Consider the following 19,039-nt stretch of genomic DNA (forward strand, 5'->3'; position numbering starts at 1 on the left):
TACGTAGCCAACCGCGCTCAGCGGAGGTGCGGGCGGAAGGACAACAAAGCAAACACAAAATTATGTTCTAAAGAAACGAGTTCACAATCTCGATGATTAAAAAGTGCATCATTGTATTGATGAAAGGGGGGCAAAGGTTAAAGAATTGGGGGGGGGGTGCAGAACAATTATAGAGGGGGGGGGCAGAGCGTAGGCCGCGGTGATGATATCCCATGGGGGTAGGGGAGTAATTACAAACTACATTGGGCCCCCATTTCATTCTAGATTTGAAGCTTTCGTGACTGCAAGGATTCATATTCTTAGTTTTTTAGGTAAAGTCACGTAGGTAAAAAATGAAAAAAAAAATAATAAAAATAAAAACAATAAAATCACGACGTTTCGGAGGCAACACAAGCTTCCGTCTTCAGGTGAACCTGTCACAGCAAACAAACCCTCGCGAGATAATGACAGAAGAGATATAGAGAGGAGATAGCGATGCAGTAAGATAAGAGGGGTGTAGTCAAAAGAGGGATGTAGAGAGAAGGGGGCTAGAGGATGTTGTTGTTGTTATTGTTTACACAGGAAATTGGCTCGTGGAGTCTGAAGGCGTCTTCTCAAAAGGGTCCTGCTGCTGCTGGTCAGTCAGTATGTCTCATCAGAATGTCTCTCAAGCGAGTCCTGCTGCTGCTGGTCAGTTGGTCTCATCCAAACGGAGTTACTTGACAGCAGCAGCAGCACCAGCAGCACCACCAGCAGCACCACCAGCAGCACCACCAGCACCACCACCACCACCAGCACCACCACCAGCAGCACCACCAGCAGCACCACCACCAGCAGCACCACCAGCAGCACCACCAGCGGCACCACCACCAGCACCACCACCAGCAGCACCACCAGCAGCACCACCACCAGCAGCACCACCAGCGGCACCACCAGCGGCACCACCACCAGCACCACCACCAGCAGCTCCACCAGCAGCACCACCAGCAGCACCACCACCAGCAGCACCACCAGCAGCACCACCAGCGGCACCACCACCAGCACCACCACCAGCAGCACCACCAGCAGCACCACCAGCACCACCACCAGCAGCACCACCAGCAGCACCACCAGCAGCACCACCACCAGCAGCACCACCAGCAGCACCACCAGCGGCACCACCACCACCACCAGCAGCACCACCAGCAGCACCACCAGCAGCACCACCACCAGCAGCACCACCAGCGGCACCACCACCACCACCACCAGCAGCACCACCAGCAGCACCACCAGCAGCACCACCAGCAGCACCACCAGCAGCACCACCAGCAGCACCAGCACCACCACCACCAGCAGCATCACCACCAGCACCACCACCAGCACCACCACCACCAGCACCACCACCACCAGCAGCACCACCAGCACCACCACCAGCACCACCACCAGCGGCACCACCACCACCGCAGCAGTGGTAACCAGAGGCCACCCAATGGATTAGAACCGCGAAGTTCTGCAGCAAAGCAGCGAACGCGCTTCCGCTTGACCACCGCGTCACCCGCCCTCGCCTGCTGCTCACGTCCAGCGCCGCCACAAACACCTCCTCCTCCTCTTCCTTCTCCTCCTCGTCAGTCCCGACGACGCAGAAGATCCCTCTGGCTTCGATCTCCCACCCTGAAGCTTCTAGGCCGCCACCCCTGAACCGCCATCATCCACTGCATGAACCATGGCGGCAGTAGCAATGCTGATGATCGTGATGATGATGATGATGCAGAAATGGAAAGTTTAAAACTCTCCGGGCAGTATGCAGCGGCTTTGCTTGCCCAGAACAGAGACCATGGAACTCATGACGACTCAATGCCCGGTTGACAAAAAAAAACTGGAGGCGGCATCGTGAGTGACGCAATCGTCTGGCTCAACAACCACCTCGATGGACAATTACAGCTGTTGCCCTTACATCAACATCGGCCACACAGTGCAGACGTACATAGACTCACACCGAGACCCATAGAGACCCACTCGCACAGACATTCATAGATTCGCAGAGTCCAACAAACTAACAAAGTGACCCACAGACCCACACAGAAATATATAGATTTAAAGAGACCCATATACTCACACTGAGACCCAGACTCAGACCCATATACTCAAACTGAGACCCAGACTCAGACCCATATACTCACATCGAGACCCAGACTCAGACCCATATACTCACACCGAGACCCAGACTCAGACCCATATACTCAAACTGAGACCCAGACTCAAACCCATATACTCACACTGAGACCCAGACTCAGACCCATATACTCAAACTGAGACCCAGACTCAAACCCATATACTCACATCGAGACCCAGACTCAGACCCATATACTCAAACTGAGACCCAGACTCAGACCCATATACTCACATCGAGACCCAGACTCAGACCCATATACTCACACCGAGACCCAGACTCAGACCCATATACTCAAACTGAGACCCAGACTCAAACCCATATACTCACATCGAAACCCAGACCTATATACTCACACCGAGACCCAGACTCAGACCCATATACTCACACTGAGACCCAGACTCAGACCCATATACTCAAACTGAGACCCAGACTCAAACCCATATACTCACATCGAGACCCAGACTCAGACCCATATACTCACACTGAGACCCAGACTCAGACCCATATACTCAAACTGAGACCCAGACTCAAACCCATATACTCACATCGAGACCCAGACTCAGACCCATATACTCAAACTGAGACCCAGACTCAGACCCATATACTCACACCGAGACCCAGACTCAGACCCATATACTCAAACTGAGACCCAGACTCAAACCCATATACTCACATCGAGACCCAGACCTATATACTCACACCGAGACCCAGACTCAGACCCATATACTCACACTGAGACCCAGACCCAGACCCATATACTCACACCGAGACCCAGACTCAGACCCATATACTCACACCGAGACCCAGACTCAGACCCATATACTCACATCGAGACCCAGACTCAGACCCATATACTCACACAGAAATATATACTCCTGACGCAATCATCTGGCTCAACCACCTCGTTGTCAGGGACCAGCGGGCTTGTGAGACGGAGAAGCCGCGCTCAGACACTCACAGTGAGACACTCACAGTAAGACACGCCGACACGCGTCCTTGAATACAAAATGATTTATTAACAAGTGTTATGAAATTCCATATTAAAGATATTATTATATATGCGTTAAAAAGGAAATTATCTTTCACAGTATAGATTTATGAACCTAAATAACAATAATTACAACAACGCCGCTGACATTTGATCGTGAGTGACAGCGAGAGAGAGAGTTCGTGCGAGTGACGCAGGGACAGCGAGACTCGTGGCGCTCCCCCAGTGGAGGCCGAATCGGTCGTGGGCCCTGTGACCCAACCACCGCCACCACCACCAAAGATCAAGATCCCTCGTATAGCGTTAAACACACGATTGGGGCAAGTGCTGTTAGCAATAGCGAGCACACTTGGGGGGTGGGTGGGCAGCGCCACGCCCGACCGCCTTTGTCTCCCTCGTGGCGATGTTTACACTTCGCACCAGGTATTCGTTTGAGGCAGAGTCGAGCTAGGGGAGGCTCAGGCAAGGTTCAACCAAATCGCCACTTTTTTTGCTGACGAGCGGGAATGGAACCGGGGTCGCTGGGTTTGTAGCGCAGCGCGCTATCCACTGCGCCACCGCTCCCCACTACCGCCTCTCCTCTTCTTCCTCGTGTGACAATTCCTCCAACCACCCCGAGACTCTCCCGACCGCAAACCCCCGAACCTCGGCGCGAGACATCGCGTCCCTGCGAGCGGTCGTGTCGAGATGGAGGGGGTGAGGTGGGTGGAGGTGGGGGGGGGGGGGTGAATTCGAGACCGCGGACGGAACTCGCGGGGCCGTCGGCTCCTTGAGAAACTCGCTGCGCTGGGTGCGAGAATCCGCCGGAGCGAGCGCTCCCCGGGGTACCGCTGCACTCCTCCCCCAGGGAGAAGAACATTCCACGGTGGGGGGGAGGGGGGGTTGGGCCCATTTGAGTCCCCAAATTGTGGGGGGGGGGGGGCTCTTACCCTGTAACACTTGGGCGTGGTGTAGAATATCTCAACGCGTGGTGGAGGTGGTGGTGGTGTTAGTGGCGAGACGTGTCAATGGATTATAAATTGTGTTGGTTGCGGGGGGCTGGTAGAAGTAATGGAGGTCCATTTATAGACGCCAATGTGGGGGGGGGGGGGTAAAGGGGGGCAATAAAGTACGTTGCTCATTATTTATTTAAAGAACAAACATTACACTGACACTCCCTCGAGAATGAACATCACATTTGCAAGGCTGTGTGCACGATAGCGAGGAAACACACGGACTAGCTCCACGCTCCTGAAAGTTAGACGGGGGGGGGGGCTGGAGAACCGCCCCCACCCCGAGCACGCTCCTTGTGTGGTGAGGATGGTGGTGGTGAGGGTGGTGGTGAGGGTGGTGAGGGTGGTGGTGGTGAGGGTGGTTGGATGGCGAGGTAAGGCGAGTTCCCGAGAACCACGCACGCGTTCGCCGGACTCGGGAACCAAAACCAAGAAGTCAAGAAACTCAACAAAAGCAAATCATCACAAAACCCGGCGTGGGTGTGCAAGCGACCAGCGCGCACCCATCATCACATCATAAAGCGGCGGTCGCTAAATTGCAGCTGCTGTTACTGCTGCTCCAGCTGCTGGTTTTAGCCGGCCGCGTGCCAAGAGTCTCGTTTGTTTTTTACCGAAGATGAATTTTAAGAGAATCGCGTTGCGGTCAATGATGATAATAATGATAAACAAACATTAACAACAACCACCGATGACATTCCATAGCAACAACAACAACCAGCGAGCGAGCGGGCTACGGCACGGCCACGTGTTGCGGCTATTCGCTATGCATCATCACAGCCTCACGGGGGTCGACATGTGTTGCTGCTGGTCGTTGATGGCACACGTCATGGTGAGTTGGGGAGGGGGGGGGGTGAAGTCTGAACGCGGCTCCCTGAGTCCACGTTGGCACCACCCGGTGGCACGGTGGGCACCGCTTCCTCAGCACTGCCGCCACCACCACCACCACCACCGTCGAGACGTGGCCCATGACCGGCGCCTTGCGTGCTCACCGCTTGACACGAGGGGGCGAGGTGAGGGGATTACGAAGCAGCAGTTCCAATCGTGTTGGCCGTGTCAATAGTTTGGTGCCGCTAACGTTGTGCCACTTTAGGGTGGTACCGAGTTCTGCCCACTTTGTGATGTCCTTATTTTAGTTGGCATCACGAGACAAGCGGCACACTTCAAGGGGAGCGGGGGGGGGTGGGGGGAGGGGGCAGGAGGCGGTTGGAACCATCGTTAACAATTAATTTGTCCAATTTATTATTTGAGTTTTGACGATACTCTTAAACAGCCGCTAATTCAATAATGTTGTAATATAAATATGTACTTGGATATTACAAAATATAATAATCGATTGGTCTGCTGACATTGTTTTTTTAAACTAAAAAACAGAAGTAGACAAAAACATGTTTTACAGCAACAGCAGCAGCAGCAGCCACGGGCGACATCATCTTGAGGAACGTGACTCTGACTTATTGCCCTGGGGGCAAATTCCTGCCTCTCTCTCTCTCTCTTTATCGCTCTCCTCGACTTTCAGAGAGAGAGGAAAGGGAGAGAGGAAAGGGAGAGATAAACAAGAGAGAGTGTCCGTGACAGCATCGACCTGGGAGAGGTCGAGGGTCAACTCGACTCGCCGCCCTAACCGGGATCTCAGCTCGCAAATGCTCCGATATAATTTACAGGCCACTCACTCGATCACCGCACCATCACCGCCGGGCCTCGCGGCGCTACGAGGAGACGACGCAGGGGGGTTGCCAGCATTCAGGTGTGCGAGATCACATGGGGCGGGTCGTCGTCTGCGAGCGGTCGTCCCAACGGTTCGATCTCCGATCCTGGTGCCACTGGTGGCTTAAAGGAAAAGGTGCTCACCACCACCACCAACAATAAAACACAAACAAGCAGCTCTTTTCTTGTAGCTACCTATGCTGGGTGTCTCAGGAGTTTAGAGCTACGTTAAATTAACGTTGTCACTCAAGTGATGCAAAGCCGTGGGAGGGGGGTCGACTCATCATCTCTCCGGAGTCGATAAAGTAAGGAGGTCAAAGTATTTTTTTTTGCTTTGGAAAGACTCGCCATAGGAATGTGGAAATGTCCACCAGTGGCTCTGCAGGGCTGTAAACAGGAGGCGATGAGTACCAATGCTTCAGTGTTCATTTGAGCTGCAGGAAACCACCTTGAAATGATGTAATGGAACACCTGCCCATAACTTTAAAGTCTTTGTTTTGTTTTTCTTCTTTCGAAAAAACGAAACTTCCTCTTCAAGCTCACGTCGGAACATCTCGGGACACGCAGCCTCAGGCGGTGTAGCTACAAGAGAAGAGCCCACTGCATTCTGGGGTCGCGTCTTGGCATTTATCACACAATCACATCACACACTCCACCTGCTGGCCGATACAGCACGTCACACGGCCCCTTAAAAAATCATTACATGAATTAATAAAGAACAAAGTTACTGGATTATATTTCATTAAAATAAAATATATATTTGTTTAAATCTGACTCTTATTGTTTCTTTCTCTCTCTCATATCCATATGATCGCATTGCAAAGCGCTCCCCTCGTGCTGGTTTACACGACGCATCTCTCACTAGAGCCACGTGTCATTCTGCCAGGGCTGAACAAGTCTTTGGTAAGACACCCAGGGCCCACCCAGGGCCCACACCCAGGGCTATGATAACACGGGGCAGACAAATTGAGACATTCCACCACCACTACCAACAACAACAACAACAACCGCCATTCGCCACTAAGTGGCGGTGGCGTCACCACGACGCTTGTGCCAGGCCATGTGCACCTTGAGGCCACGTGAAGTGTCGAACGCCTGCTGGCAGGAGGTCACGGGGCAGACCCAGATGCCACGGGTCGACTGACTGAGACTACCAACACAACCACCACCACCACCACCAACCACCTCAAAGCAGCCAGAAACTAAGTACCACTCCCCCACAACACCCACAGCACCCCCCCCCCCCCTTTTTCAAACAATTCCATTTACAACACCAATCAAGCAGTGACACAGCAGCCACCCTATGCACGTTGGGGATGTCCCCACTCATGAACGGACCCTGCCGTTTACTGGGGTAGATTACAGACGGGACCTGTGCAGTTCCCCCCCCCCCTCCCAACCTGTGAGTCTCTGTGTGGCAGAAGAGAAGAGAGGAACTCCACTCCCATTGCATTGAGCTCACGTGTCGGCACCGGTCAACTCACGCGGTTGTTTGAAGGGGGGCGGAACTCCACCGACGTTTGTTCAAATTGCCACGAGCGTCTCCTGGCCACGTCTGGTGGTGGTGGCGGGGGTCTCCTGGCCGTGTCCTGACCACGGTGGTGGTGGCGGGGGTCTCCTGGCCGTGTCCTGACCACGGTGGAGGAGTCAGGGCACAACACCCCCCCCCCCCCACGGGAGCTCGGCCTTTGCTGACGAGGGGGAAGATGGCAGAGAGCCAAGACGCGGCTCCTCCACCTGCGTGGCGAGGAATTTGTTTTGGCGAAATTTACTCCGGCTCCGGGGACCCCACGTGCCCCCCTCCCCGCCACCACCCCCCACATCCTTAGCCCATCTTCTCTTATCCCACTCACCGTTGACTGCACACAGTCCGAGGTGCTCAGTGTTCAAACACGACGACTTAACAAAAAAAGAGATGAGGAAAATGGGACAAGAGCAGCAGAATATCCCAACTCCTTCCGGTGTCAGATCGCCGCATGAGCACAATGTGCACCGTAAACCCTGGATGTGCATGTGTGTGTGTGCGCGCGGGGTTGGTGGGTGTGGGGGGATGTCCCTCGTTTTATCTACAGTCATTCCCCTCCCAAGCGGCGACAGCAGTGGATTCAACCTGCCCACTGCCTCTCTCTCCGAGAAGAAAAAAAAATCACTCTCAATCCAATGTACACACGCCCACTCCATCTCCCTGCCCCCCCAAGCACACACGCCCCCCCCAATCGATTATAGCTCTCCCTTAACATTATTATTATACATTACAGCTCTCCCCTGTACATTACAGCTCCCACTATACATGTGCACATGAAGATTCCCCCAACTGAAAGCCGGTTGGGGTGTTGGGAGGGGGGGGGCAGGAACGTGCCCCCCACCTTTCCCAACAAAAACAAAAAAACTCGAAACGCCCCTCCCCTCCTTCGTAGTAATAATAATAATAATAGCATCGTACAAAGCGCAAAGCAACAACACCAACAAACAACGCCCACTCAGCCTCGCCCGGGACCCCGCTCCTGCTGCACGAGCTTGGAGGAGGTGGAGGAGGTTGGGGGGACAACGAGGCCGAGCCACTGGCAGCACGGGGAGTGGAAGGGGGCAGAGAGAAAGCGATGGACAGAATCGACGTCAACTCGCACGCAGGCACAAATCTACCACCCTCACCCACCCACCCGCCCCGCAGAAGCTTTACAGACGTGCCGGGGGCAAGTGCTGCTAGCGGGCACCGAGTATCGAGCTCCGCACAGCAACCGACGGGGAGTTGGCGTGGTCAACTTCCGAGCCACCTCCCAGCCACACGCACTGCCACCCAGTGTCAGGCAGAGGTAATCAACTAATAAGGCACACGTACAAAGACGCACACGCGAGGTGCGCGCGTGCACACACGAGGTGCGCGCGTGCACACACACACACCAACCGTTCACTCCTCCAGCGAGGAGCAGAAGGGCCTCACGGACGCCGACCCGTCGTTCAGTCCAGCTGAACACCTTGCTCTGACGCCACAATCCGGGCGTTACGGGAAATGTTTTTTTTTTTGCGTCCCACATTTGTTTACTCTTCTTTCTCTTCTTGCTTGTTCTTGTTCTTCGCCACGCACCCCGGCCCTCACCCCCTCGGCTTGGGGGTACGGGGGGGGGGGGGGTGTGGTGGCGGGAGGTGGTGGGATGGTGGTGGCGGTGGCGGTCGGGTGGAGCGGGCCACGCTCGTCACACCAGCATGTGGCGCTTGCGGTGCAGCGCGAGGTGGTCGGAGCGCGAGAACGAGCGCTCGCAGTCCACGCACTTGAAGGGCTTCACGCCCGTGTGCTTGCGGTAGTGCCGCGTCAGCTCGTCCGAGCGCGCAAACTTCCACGTGCAGCCATCCCACGTGCAGCGGTAGGGCTTCTCGCCTGCACAAGGGGTGGGGGGGGGGAATCACCGAATTAGCATTTCACTTTCATCATCATCATCACCACCACTGCCATTGTCATCATAGTGATGTTCTCATCCTCCTCTATTGAAGGAGCGCAGACGACAGTGGCTTGTCTCTCATGTATAACTATGGGTATCCATGTATAATTATGGGTATCCATGTATAACTATGAGTCTCTATGTATAACTATGTGTATCTATGCATCACTATGGGTATCTATGCATCACTATGTGTCTCTACGTGTCTACGTTGTGGTCCGCAGCGCCTGCGCACACAACAGGTGCATGGGCCACGCGCGCCCTCTACCGACGCAAGGCCGCAAGTGCGATAGCAGTCGTCGTCCATCGGAGCAGAGGGTCTGGCGCGCAGCCTCGCCAGACGACCCACAGGTGCCCCCGTGTGGCCGCACGGAATTATTCAACTGAAATAAGACAACTGTGTGGCCTTAATTGGGAAAAATATAAATCTAATCGCCGACGTTTCGGGTAACGGCCATGATCCATAGCACGTAGAAGAGAGATTGTGCTTGGTTACCCCACGGGGGCGGGGGCGGGACTGATGTCAATTACATCTTTCAAGAATGTTTTTTTTTATTACTACCAGTTTTTAATCTGGCATACCAATAGTTACACTCACAGTGGCTGTTCAGCAACAGACAAACCCTTCGCGATAATGAACAACTCATCGCTTCTAAATAAACTCATTCGCGGAATTGCTTAGCTCAAGATAAAGTGGCAAAGATAAAGTCAACCGTGAAGGGTGCTCGCTCGCTCGCTCCGCACGTGTCCCTGGCTGGCAGTGGCGCAGGCCGTGCAACTGCACCGGGAGACTCCCCGTGCCCGGAGTGGCCCACGTGGTGGGGCTGGTGAGTTAGTACGCAAGGAGGAGTTTGGACAGGGGACGCGAGTTTGTTGTGCTTCCTCGGACCTCCGATTAGCACGGTCGGCTACGTGCGGTGTGCGAAAGAAACCCAAAGTGCGCAACTCGATCCGATCAATCCGAGGGTTGGAAACGCGCAGCCAATGTTCAGCGCGGAGACGGAAGCGTGAGCGATGCACGCTGGGAAAATGCAACTCAACGCGAGGAGTGGCAGAATAAATGACTGTATGTACAGTAGCCCGGTCTATGAAAGCACCGATTGGCCACGGCTGACCGGACTTCCTTTGCAACCGTCGCCTTAAAAACAACCGGCGACACGGCACACAATCACACCGCGACTCAACCTGGCCCCCGGCCCCTCGCCGGCCCCTCACCGGTGTGCGTGCGGCGGTGAGCCTTGAGGTGCGAGCTCTTGGTGTAAACTTTGTTGCAGCCATCGAAGTCGCAGCGGTGGACTCGCTTGCGGCGTGCCGAGTCCGGCGAGTCGCAGTCGCGCGCACGCTTAGTCCGCGGGGTCATGAGCGGGGAGCCTGACCTGCGGACACAACGCGGTGGGGCAGAGGAGGGGGGGGGGGTTAGCGACCTGCTTGCTGTACCGCCAAGCAGCGGACGCGCACCAAGTTCACTCCGCGCGGTGCCACGGGCAAGAAATTGCGGGGCTGCACCTTCGCTCTTCGATTGACGTCCACGTGCTCCGTCTATCCCGACGGGCCACGCGGGGGCGCGCAGTGGGCCCCACTCGGCCTTGCCGCGCCCCCCACCGCCCTGCCAGTGGGGGGCGGTGTCAGCTGCGGGAACCCCCCCGGCGAAAATCCGACGTTGGGGGGCGCCGAGGGCGAGTTCGCAAACGATTGGAGGTCCCATTAAGGACAACAACGGCGCGGTTGGCGACGTACGGTGCGAAAGAACTTCAACATACACGCACACGCATACAATTTGGGAGCGAGATGGTGTACGCTACGTGCGTTTCGTATCGCTGTGTCTCGCAGGGCAGAGTTATCGATCGGTGCGTTTTATCCGACACGATGTTTTGGATCGCGGACACAGACGAACGGGAACGGGAGATGCACACGCGAGGAATTGCACTGAGAGACGGGAAGAGGAACGCGTGGATTTAGCGTGCACAAGTCAGAGGACATCGTCGTACTGACATCATAGGAAAAGTAACAACACACTTGCAACGCTAAATATATATAGAGCATCGGTGACGACTCGGGCAATGGCGTGACAATAATGTCGTCGGGTGGTGGAGGGTTGACGACAATAATTTATCGGTATAAAACTCGCGCCGCCGCGAACCACCGCCGAGAAGGCAGCCAAGCCACCGCCTTGGCACCGCGCCGTCCACTGCAACCGCGACCCTCAGCCACAAGAGGCCGCCAGCCCCCCACGCGGCACGCAACACACACGACGCGCGGCTCGAGTCGCGGCACTGCTCCGCGAAGGAAGCGGTGACGATGGCCGAGTCGCGTAGGAATCAGAAGCAGAGTCGGGATCTTGGCTCAAGACGGCGCGAACCCCGGGGACGGGCAGCGGTCCGACTGCGCAATTCGACGAACCCACGCGCGCGCCAGCTCGAGCTGCTGCTGCTACTGCTGCTGTTGCTACTACTGCTGCTGCTGCTGTTGCTACTGCTGTTACTACTGCTGCTGTTGTTGCTACTACTGCTGTTGCTACTGCTGCTGCTACTGCTGTTGTTGTTGCTGTTGTTGTTGCGTTGTCGGCACGTGGTGCACACGCTCAGTTCACTACGCGACACATTCTCGTCAGCGGTAAATTGAGCCACCCCAATGCATTGAGTTTTACATGAAGCCGAACATCATTCTCATATTGTTGTTGTGATATTTCAGAACTGCCGGGGGAGGGGCGGGGGGTGGAGACACGCGCGCCCCCCCCCCCAGCTACCGCTGACCCCCAGTGCGCACGGCGGCGCACTGGGGGTGTGTGGGCGTGGGCCGCGCGTGTTCCGAGTGGAGACGCTCGTGTTGTGTTTTTCCTCGCTCGTCGACAACACCCAGAGAGAACGGGACACCGCCCCCCCCCCAAATACCCCCCTCCCCTCTATCCCCCCCCCCATCCTCCACCTCCACACCCTACAGCACAACAACAACTCCTCCCAAATCTTCAGCATCAACACCGCCCCCGTCATCTCCCCAAACTCTCCTCCCTCGCTCTCTGCTGCTGCCAGACTCAGACTCGCAGGGGCGGCTGAGAACGTGGGGGGCAGTGTAGGCTTTGGGGGTGGGGAGGGGGGCGACGAATCAGAACTTCGAGGTCGAGTGGGTGGATAAAGGGTCGAACAAATGCGGGGGGAGGTGGGGGGTTAAGGATGGAGTTGGGTTTTAAGGTTGCACTAGTGGGGCGCTAAAGGGGGATGGACTTTGGAAGCGAATGTAGAGGCGGGGAGGGGGGCAGAAAATGTCGATTCAGTTTTGGGGGCAGCGAATATAAATGAAGTTGGGGGGCGGTGAATGAAATGAAGTAGATTTGGGGGAGAGGGGGGGTATGGAGGCGATGTGGATGGGGGGGGGCGGCAGATGGGAGGCGTTTGCAGAGTTAGGGAATTGAGACGTTTCCTCTCTGTCGTTTTCCCTCTACCCGCCGTGTCCTGTGTACGGAAAGCCTCGCGGGGGCGGGCGAGTGGGCGAGGGCTCGCGGGCGGTGGGGGGGCTGGGGGCTGCTGGGTTGAGAGCGAGGATGGCGGTGGTGGTGGCAGAGAGGCGCATTGATTGGGGGTGCCGAGAGAGAGCTCAGAATGTGATGCTCGCACAAGAATCATCACCTTCATCTTCTTTATCATCACCAGCGGCCATGATCAATCCACTGCTGCAACTATTTCTAGCGACCCTGCGATTAAATCATCCACTCCGGTCACCCCTGCGCACCACGCCGATTCATTCGTCGTTCCATCGGCTTTGGTCGGTGGTTGACGGTCCTCTCGGCAGAAGCCTTCCCCATTCTTTGGCTGCCACTCCGTCCCTACTCTTGACCGTCCACATCATCGCCCCTTCAAGCCGTGATTCGTCCTGCCCGGCCCAGGCCCACCCACTCAACTGTTCTCACGGCCTTACAAACACAAAGCCACTCAGTCAACCCCACGCCATAAGGAGCAACAGAATCGCCCCCACCAAAATAAGTGAAATGCAAATAAAAAAAACTTGAATGTCGATGTTTGGTAATAGGAGAGGGGGCAAAGGAGAAGCAACTACAGCTAACCAGACGCTTGTGCTAGGCCTAATCTTAACTAGATAACCAGACTAATGTGTGAGGCCTAATCTTAACTAGATAACCAGACGCTTGTGCTAGGCCTAATCTTAACTAGATAACCAGACCCATGTGCTAGGCCTAATCTTAACTAGATAACCAGACGCTTGTGCTAGGCCTAATCTTAACTAGATAACCAGACGCTTGTGCTAGGCCTAATCTTAACTAGATAACCAGACCCATGTGCTAGGCCTAATCTTAACTAGATAACCAGACGCTTGTGTTAGGCCTAATCTTAACTAGATAACCAGACGCTTGTGTTAGGCCTAATCTTAACTAGATAACCAGACCCATGTGTTAGGCCTAATCTTAACTAGATAACCAGACCCATGTGTTAGGCCTAATCTTAACTAAATAACCAGACTAATGTGTGAGGCCTAATCTTAACTAGATAACCAGACGCTTGTGCTAGGCCTAATCTTAACTAGATAACCAGACCCATGTGTGAGGCCTAATCTTAACTAGATAACCAGACGCTTGTGCTAGGCCTAATCTTAACTAGATAACCAGACTAATGTGTGAGGCCTAATCTTAACTAGATAACCAGACCCATGTGTGAGGCCTAATCTTAACTAGATAACCAGACGCTTGTGCTAGGCCTAATCTTAACTAGATAACCAGACGCTTGTGCTAGGCCTAATCTTAACTAGATAACCAGACCCATGTGTTAGGCCTAATCTTAACTAGATAACCAGACTAATGTGTGAGGCCTAATCTTAACTAGATAACCAGACCCATGTGTGAGGCCTAATCTTAACTAGATAACCAGACCCATGTGTGAGGCCTAATCTTAACTAGATAACCAGACCCATGTGTTAGGCTTAATCTTAACTAGATAACCAGGCCCATGTGTTAGGCCTCATCTTAACTGGATAACCAGACCCTCACCATATGTGCAACAGTTGGCCACTGTGTGCCACTGTGTGCCACTGTGTGCCACGGTGTGCCACGGTGTGCCACTGTGTGCCACGGTGTGCCACGGTGCTATGGTTCACGTTTGCCAAATTCGAAAAAATGACCCCGCGAATGACCGAATGTGTAATCTGCAAGGCGAAGCGATCATCGCGCCCCCTACTGCGAACACGTGGCAGGACCCTCTTGAAAAATAGCCACGAGACTCGGTGAGGTTTTCCAGAGTTAAAGAAGCATACAATCATGACACTACACCCCCCCCCCCATTACAAGTGATCTAGTCTCCCACACTAGTTCAACCAACCATAATTCAACCAGCCAACATCCATAAGTCTACCCCCCTAACCCTACCCCCTGAGTGCTTACAAACTGGCCAACCAGACCCCACCTCGCGTTAGTATCCCCAAGTCTAGGACAGCTTAACCCACCACAACGTTAATCCGAGCTATAACTGACTTCCTGGGCAACCAGCTCCTAGCATTACCCCCCCCCAGCCCCCCTAGTCCTATCGCTGACCTTAACCCCAACCCGAGCACCACCCCCGGGGCTTAAATAACAGAGGCTCTGCATTGTTGTTTCCCCATTGAACTTCCATTGTCAACGGAGTCTCTCCCCCGAACTCTGGTGAAAACGGATTGGTTGAAGCGTGGGAGTTGGTTCATTGGGATGGCGATGTGTGGGAGGAAGAGGGGTGGAGGGACAAGGACTGACACGCACACACGTGATGCTGCTGCTGCACCAGCTGTGACGCACGCGCGAACGGGGCACGCGCGAACCCCTCCCGGGCCCCGGGCAGGTGACGCGCGCGCCGCCCGCGCTGCGACGCCGCGGACGACGCCGCGGAGCGGAGTTGGTGCGGACGCGAGCACGCCCCGGCAACCGCGCCCTGCCCGCACGGCTGCCGGGCCCATCGTCTCGTCTCCCTCCCTCCCACCCACCCACCGCCTCCTCCTCCCCCCACAGACTACATGCGTCAAACTCGACATCCCACCGTCCGTGCTTATATCCCACCCCCTCGCCCCTTCTGCGATTGACTCCCTTTCAAACGTCTCCCCCCACTCTCTCCCACCCCAGCCCCCCTTCTCCCACCCAGCCCCCCTTCTCCCACCCAGCCCCCCCCCCTTCTCCCACCCCAGCCCCCCCCCTTCTCCCACCCTGCCCCCCCGTCTCCCACCCCAGCCCCCCGTCCTTCTCCCACCCCAGCCCCCCGTCCTTCTCCCACCCCAGCCCCCCCCGTCTCCCCCCCCCCCAGCCTGTCTCCCGCGCCCCCTGCCCTTCCACTACCTCCCACTTACAAAGACAAAGATCCCCCGTATAGCCTTTCACAGACCGTTGGAGCAGGTGCTGTTATAGCGAGCAGCTATGAAGGCCGGCACGGCACACGAGGGGGTGGGTGGCCAGCACCACGCCCGGCCGTCTTTGTTTCCCCAGTGCTGGTAATGATGATGACCTTTCAAAAGCAACCTCTCACATTTTCACTCACCTCCTCCCCCGTCTCCTATCTCGGCCCGCCAACCCCCCACCTGCCCCCCCCCCCCACCTGCCCCCCCCCCTCACCCGTCTCCCAACACTCCCCTAGCTCCCGTCCCAGCTCAGTCAGTCACGTGACCATCCAATAGACCACCACCACCGCTCAGAAGAGGAGGAGGAGGAAGAGGTCTGCGACTGTTGTCGTTGTGGCTTTGGTGACGAGGCGAGGGGGGGGAATGGTGGCGGCTCGTGGTCATTCACTTCTGAGACTCCATGACGCAACTTTGAACGCGATCGTTCCCACGTTCAGAGCGACCGAGCGTCTTGCGTCACGAGCGAGTGGTGAGCGGTGAGTCACCGCGCGTGGAGGCGTCACTCACCGCGATCACAATCTCCCCATTCATCTGCCCATTATTCGGACGTTTTGAATGGTGCCTCAAAAGTGTTTTTGAAAGAATCCCTCATTTGTTGATATTACAATTTAACCAATTTAAAAAAAAAATCATTTTAACTCCCCTCAAGATTGTCCATCCTCACATAAAAAATCGTGGCCGCATGTTGACAAGTTAAATTGTCAAGTGAAACGAAACGGCAAGTTAAATTGTCAAGTTAAATTCCAAACCGCGTGGTTCTACTGCACCAGGGAGCGGGGTCGTGCCCACTGCCGGGCTTCTCCGTCTGGCACTCGGCCACCACCAGCACCATCGTTACCACCACCATCACCATCAGCAACACCACCATCGTTACCACCACCATCACCACCACCATCGTTACCACCACCGTCGTGGTCCCGCTACGGCGTTCGCCCTACGCCGACTGTGAAGAGACACCGACGCCTGCACAGGCCTCACCCCCACCTCACCCCCACCTCACCCCCACCTCACCCCCACCTCACCCACACCTCACCCACACCTCACCCACACCTCACCCACACCTCACCCACACCTCACCCCCACCACACCCCCACCTCTCTCTCTCTCGCCCGGCTCCACGCCACAGAGTCCCGGTCACCACGTCGGATGTCCCTGAGATACTGTGCAGGCCGATACAAACTTTAGCATTACGATTCTTGTATAGATTATGTTCTCAATGAGAGCTTCATCATCAGCAGCAGCATCAGCAGCCATGGTCGATCCGCTGCTACATGAAAAACTCCCAAATTCGTTGGTACCCCCTTCTCGATCCAGCGATGCCACAATCCGCATGGCACCGCCATCTCAATTCGTCACAACATTTCTCCGCCCCTCCGACAAGGCCTCCTCCTCCTGGGCTGCCACTCCGCCACCACCATTCTAGACCGGAGGCCATCGGCCCTTCCCCCCCCCCCCACGGCTCAACTCCTCTCAGCAGTCCGATTGGCCCCGGGGGCTCTTTGGCCTGCACACACGTCCCCAGATCCAGTTGCGTTCCTCTCTCAGTCTCACCCCCCCCCACCCCCCGTGTCTCTCGATGGGGCCCCGTTGCTTGGTCTAAGATAACGGTCACCTCTCTCTCTGTGCGTCTCGTCTCACTAAAGTGTCACACCCCCCCCCGTCTCCTCTCGGGACTGCGGCTCATGGGACGGGAGGATGGGCAGGGCAAGGGGAGTTGTTCAGAACCTGAATGCCAAGTCCCTTGGACGCCCGCCCGGCCATTTCCTGGAGATTACACAGAGTCGAAGGGGATGGGGAGCGAGGGGGGGCATAAGACCCCCCCACCCTCCTCCCCCCCTCCTCCCGCCCTCCCTATTCCTCTCCGTCTCTTCCTACCTCCCTGGCTCACTGCCAAGTCTCCACGCCTATCCGGTGCGTCCAGGGCGCCCGCCTCCGATAACTACCACTCACTCACTCCCCTCTGTAGGGAGAGAGGCGGCGGGAGGGTGGGGGGCACGAGAGTTACGTTAACCCCCCCTCCCCCCGCCATCCATCTCGTGATTGAATTGTTCAAAAATCCATTTACCTTGTGTTACACCTGCGATGAGGATAGCGGCCTCTAGTGGCCGGAAGGGGCCCCATTAATGACATTGCATTCCATAATGCGAATATAATTAATGAATGAAGGGGGAATGGCCGACTCGAGTTGGGGGCATCGCAGTGACCAAAGTCAGCAGGACGAGCGCTCGGGTGGCGCGACGGGTGGCGCGTGGGTGGCTGGGTGGCGCGTGGGTGGGTGGCTGGCGCAGCGCTCAGGCCCGTGGCACGGAACCTGTGGGGGGAGTTCGGTGCCGAAGCTGAACTCACCACAGCGCCACTCGGCTCCGTCCCAGCACACAAACACCACGGGCTAGTCGACGAATAAAGAATCAGCTTTACCCCTTGCCGAAAGGATACAGGAGGCGTCATATTATGATTATTGCAAGGCATGAAGTCTGCATTAATCACAAAGGATGGTGGTGGTTAATGCAAGACTTGATGATGCCTTGCAATAGGTGTCTATTTAGGTTTTGAGCCTCCTGTTTTATGACCGGAAAGGGTGAAACCTATTATAGTTTATTCATCATCTTGATAGCAGCACAAAGGGTCCCAAATACACATCGGTAATTGTTCAGTCCATCACCCTATTGGCTTCTCGTGCACCGATATTACCCAGCAGCCTTGTTCCCGAGTTTGCGAATGAAAAACATTTAAATCATCCACATGTTGTCTTACAAACTATCCACTAAATGCATTACAATGATCTATCGCCACAACTGATTTACCTACAAACTTCAACGGCGCCGTTCGTTGCTGGCCACTTGGTGGAATTTGGATAGAAAACGCACCACGAGTTTAATCCCCCACGGGTCAACGCAGACGGCGCAGCAACAACCACCGCCGCCACCAAGACAAAGACCTCCCGTGTAGCCTTCACAGACTCTTGGGGCAAGTGCTACGAGTGAGCACTTACGCAGGCCGGCACGGCACACGGCATGGGGTGGGGGTTGCCAGCACCGCGCCCGGCTGCCTTTGTGTTGATGTTTTTTTTACACACCGCACCAGGTACTCATTTGAGGCCGAGTCTACCAAGGGAAATGCCAAGGACCGGTTCAGATAATCTTCACTGGTGTTGGTGGTGGCCTTGAGCGGGGGAATCGAACTCGAGTTTTGCCGGGCTCTCGGCGCAACGCGCTAACCACTGTGCCACCGCTCCCCATACCCCCACCACTCCTAAGACTGCCAAGACAACCACCACCACAACCACCACCACAACCACCACCACCACCACGTACACGCCCTGTACACAAACACGGCAACGCCCGCCCACCACACCCAGTGCTCCACCGGCTCACGCAACCCCCCGGTGACGCGGTCCCGCGGGCCAGCGCAAGAAGAGTTCATTGCC

General features: G+C 55.7%; 1 protein-coding gene across 1 annotated transcript in view; it reads right to left on the reverse strand.

Moving 5' to 3' along the window:
* Positions 1-8,481: 8,481 nt before the first annotated feature.
* Positions 8,482-19,039, reverse strand: part of LOC144936273 (uncharacterized) — a 45,771-nt gene continuing 35,213 nt past the window's right edge. Inside the window, exons 5-6 of the mRNA XM_078863341.1 lie at positions 10,468-10,628; positions 8,482-9,191 (exon numbers count right to left, since the gene is read on the reverse strand). Of these exons, the coding sequence (XP_078719467.1) occupies positions 9,010-9,191; positions 10,468-10,628 (343 nt within the window). The 3' untranslated portion in view covers positions 8,482-9,009. The remainder of the gene's footprint in view (positions 9,192-10,467; positions 10,629-19,039) is intronic.

The sequence above is a fragment of the Lampetra fluviatilis genome, chromosome 15 (genome assembly GCF_964198595.1).
Source record: "Lampetra fluviatilis chromosome 15, kcLamFluv1.1, whole genome shotgun sequence".
NCBI classification, from domain to species: domain Eukaryota; kingdom Metazoa; phylum Chordata; class Hyperoartia; order Petromyzontiformes; family Petromyzontidae; genus Lampetra; species Lampetra fluviatilis.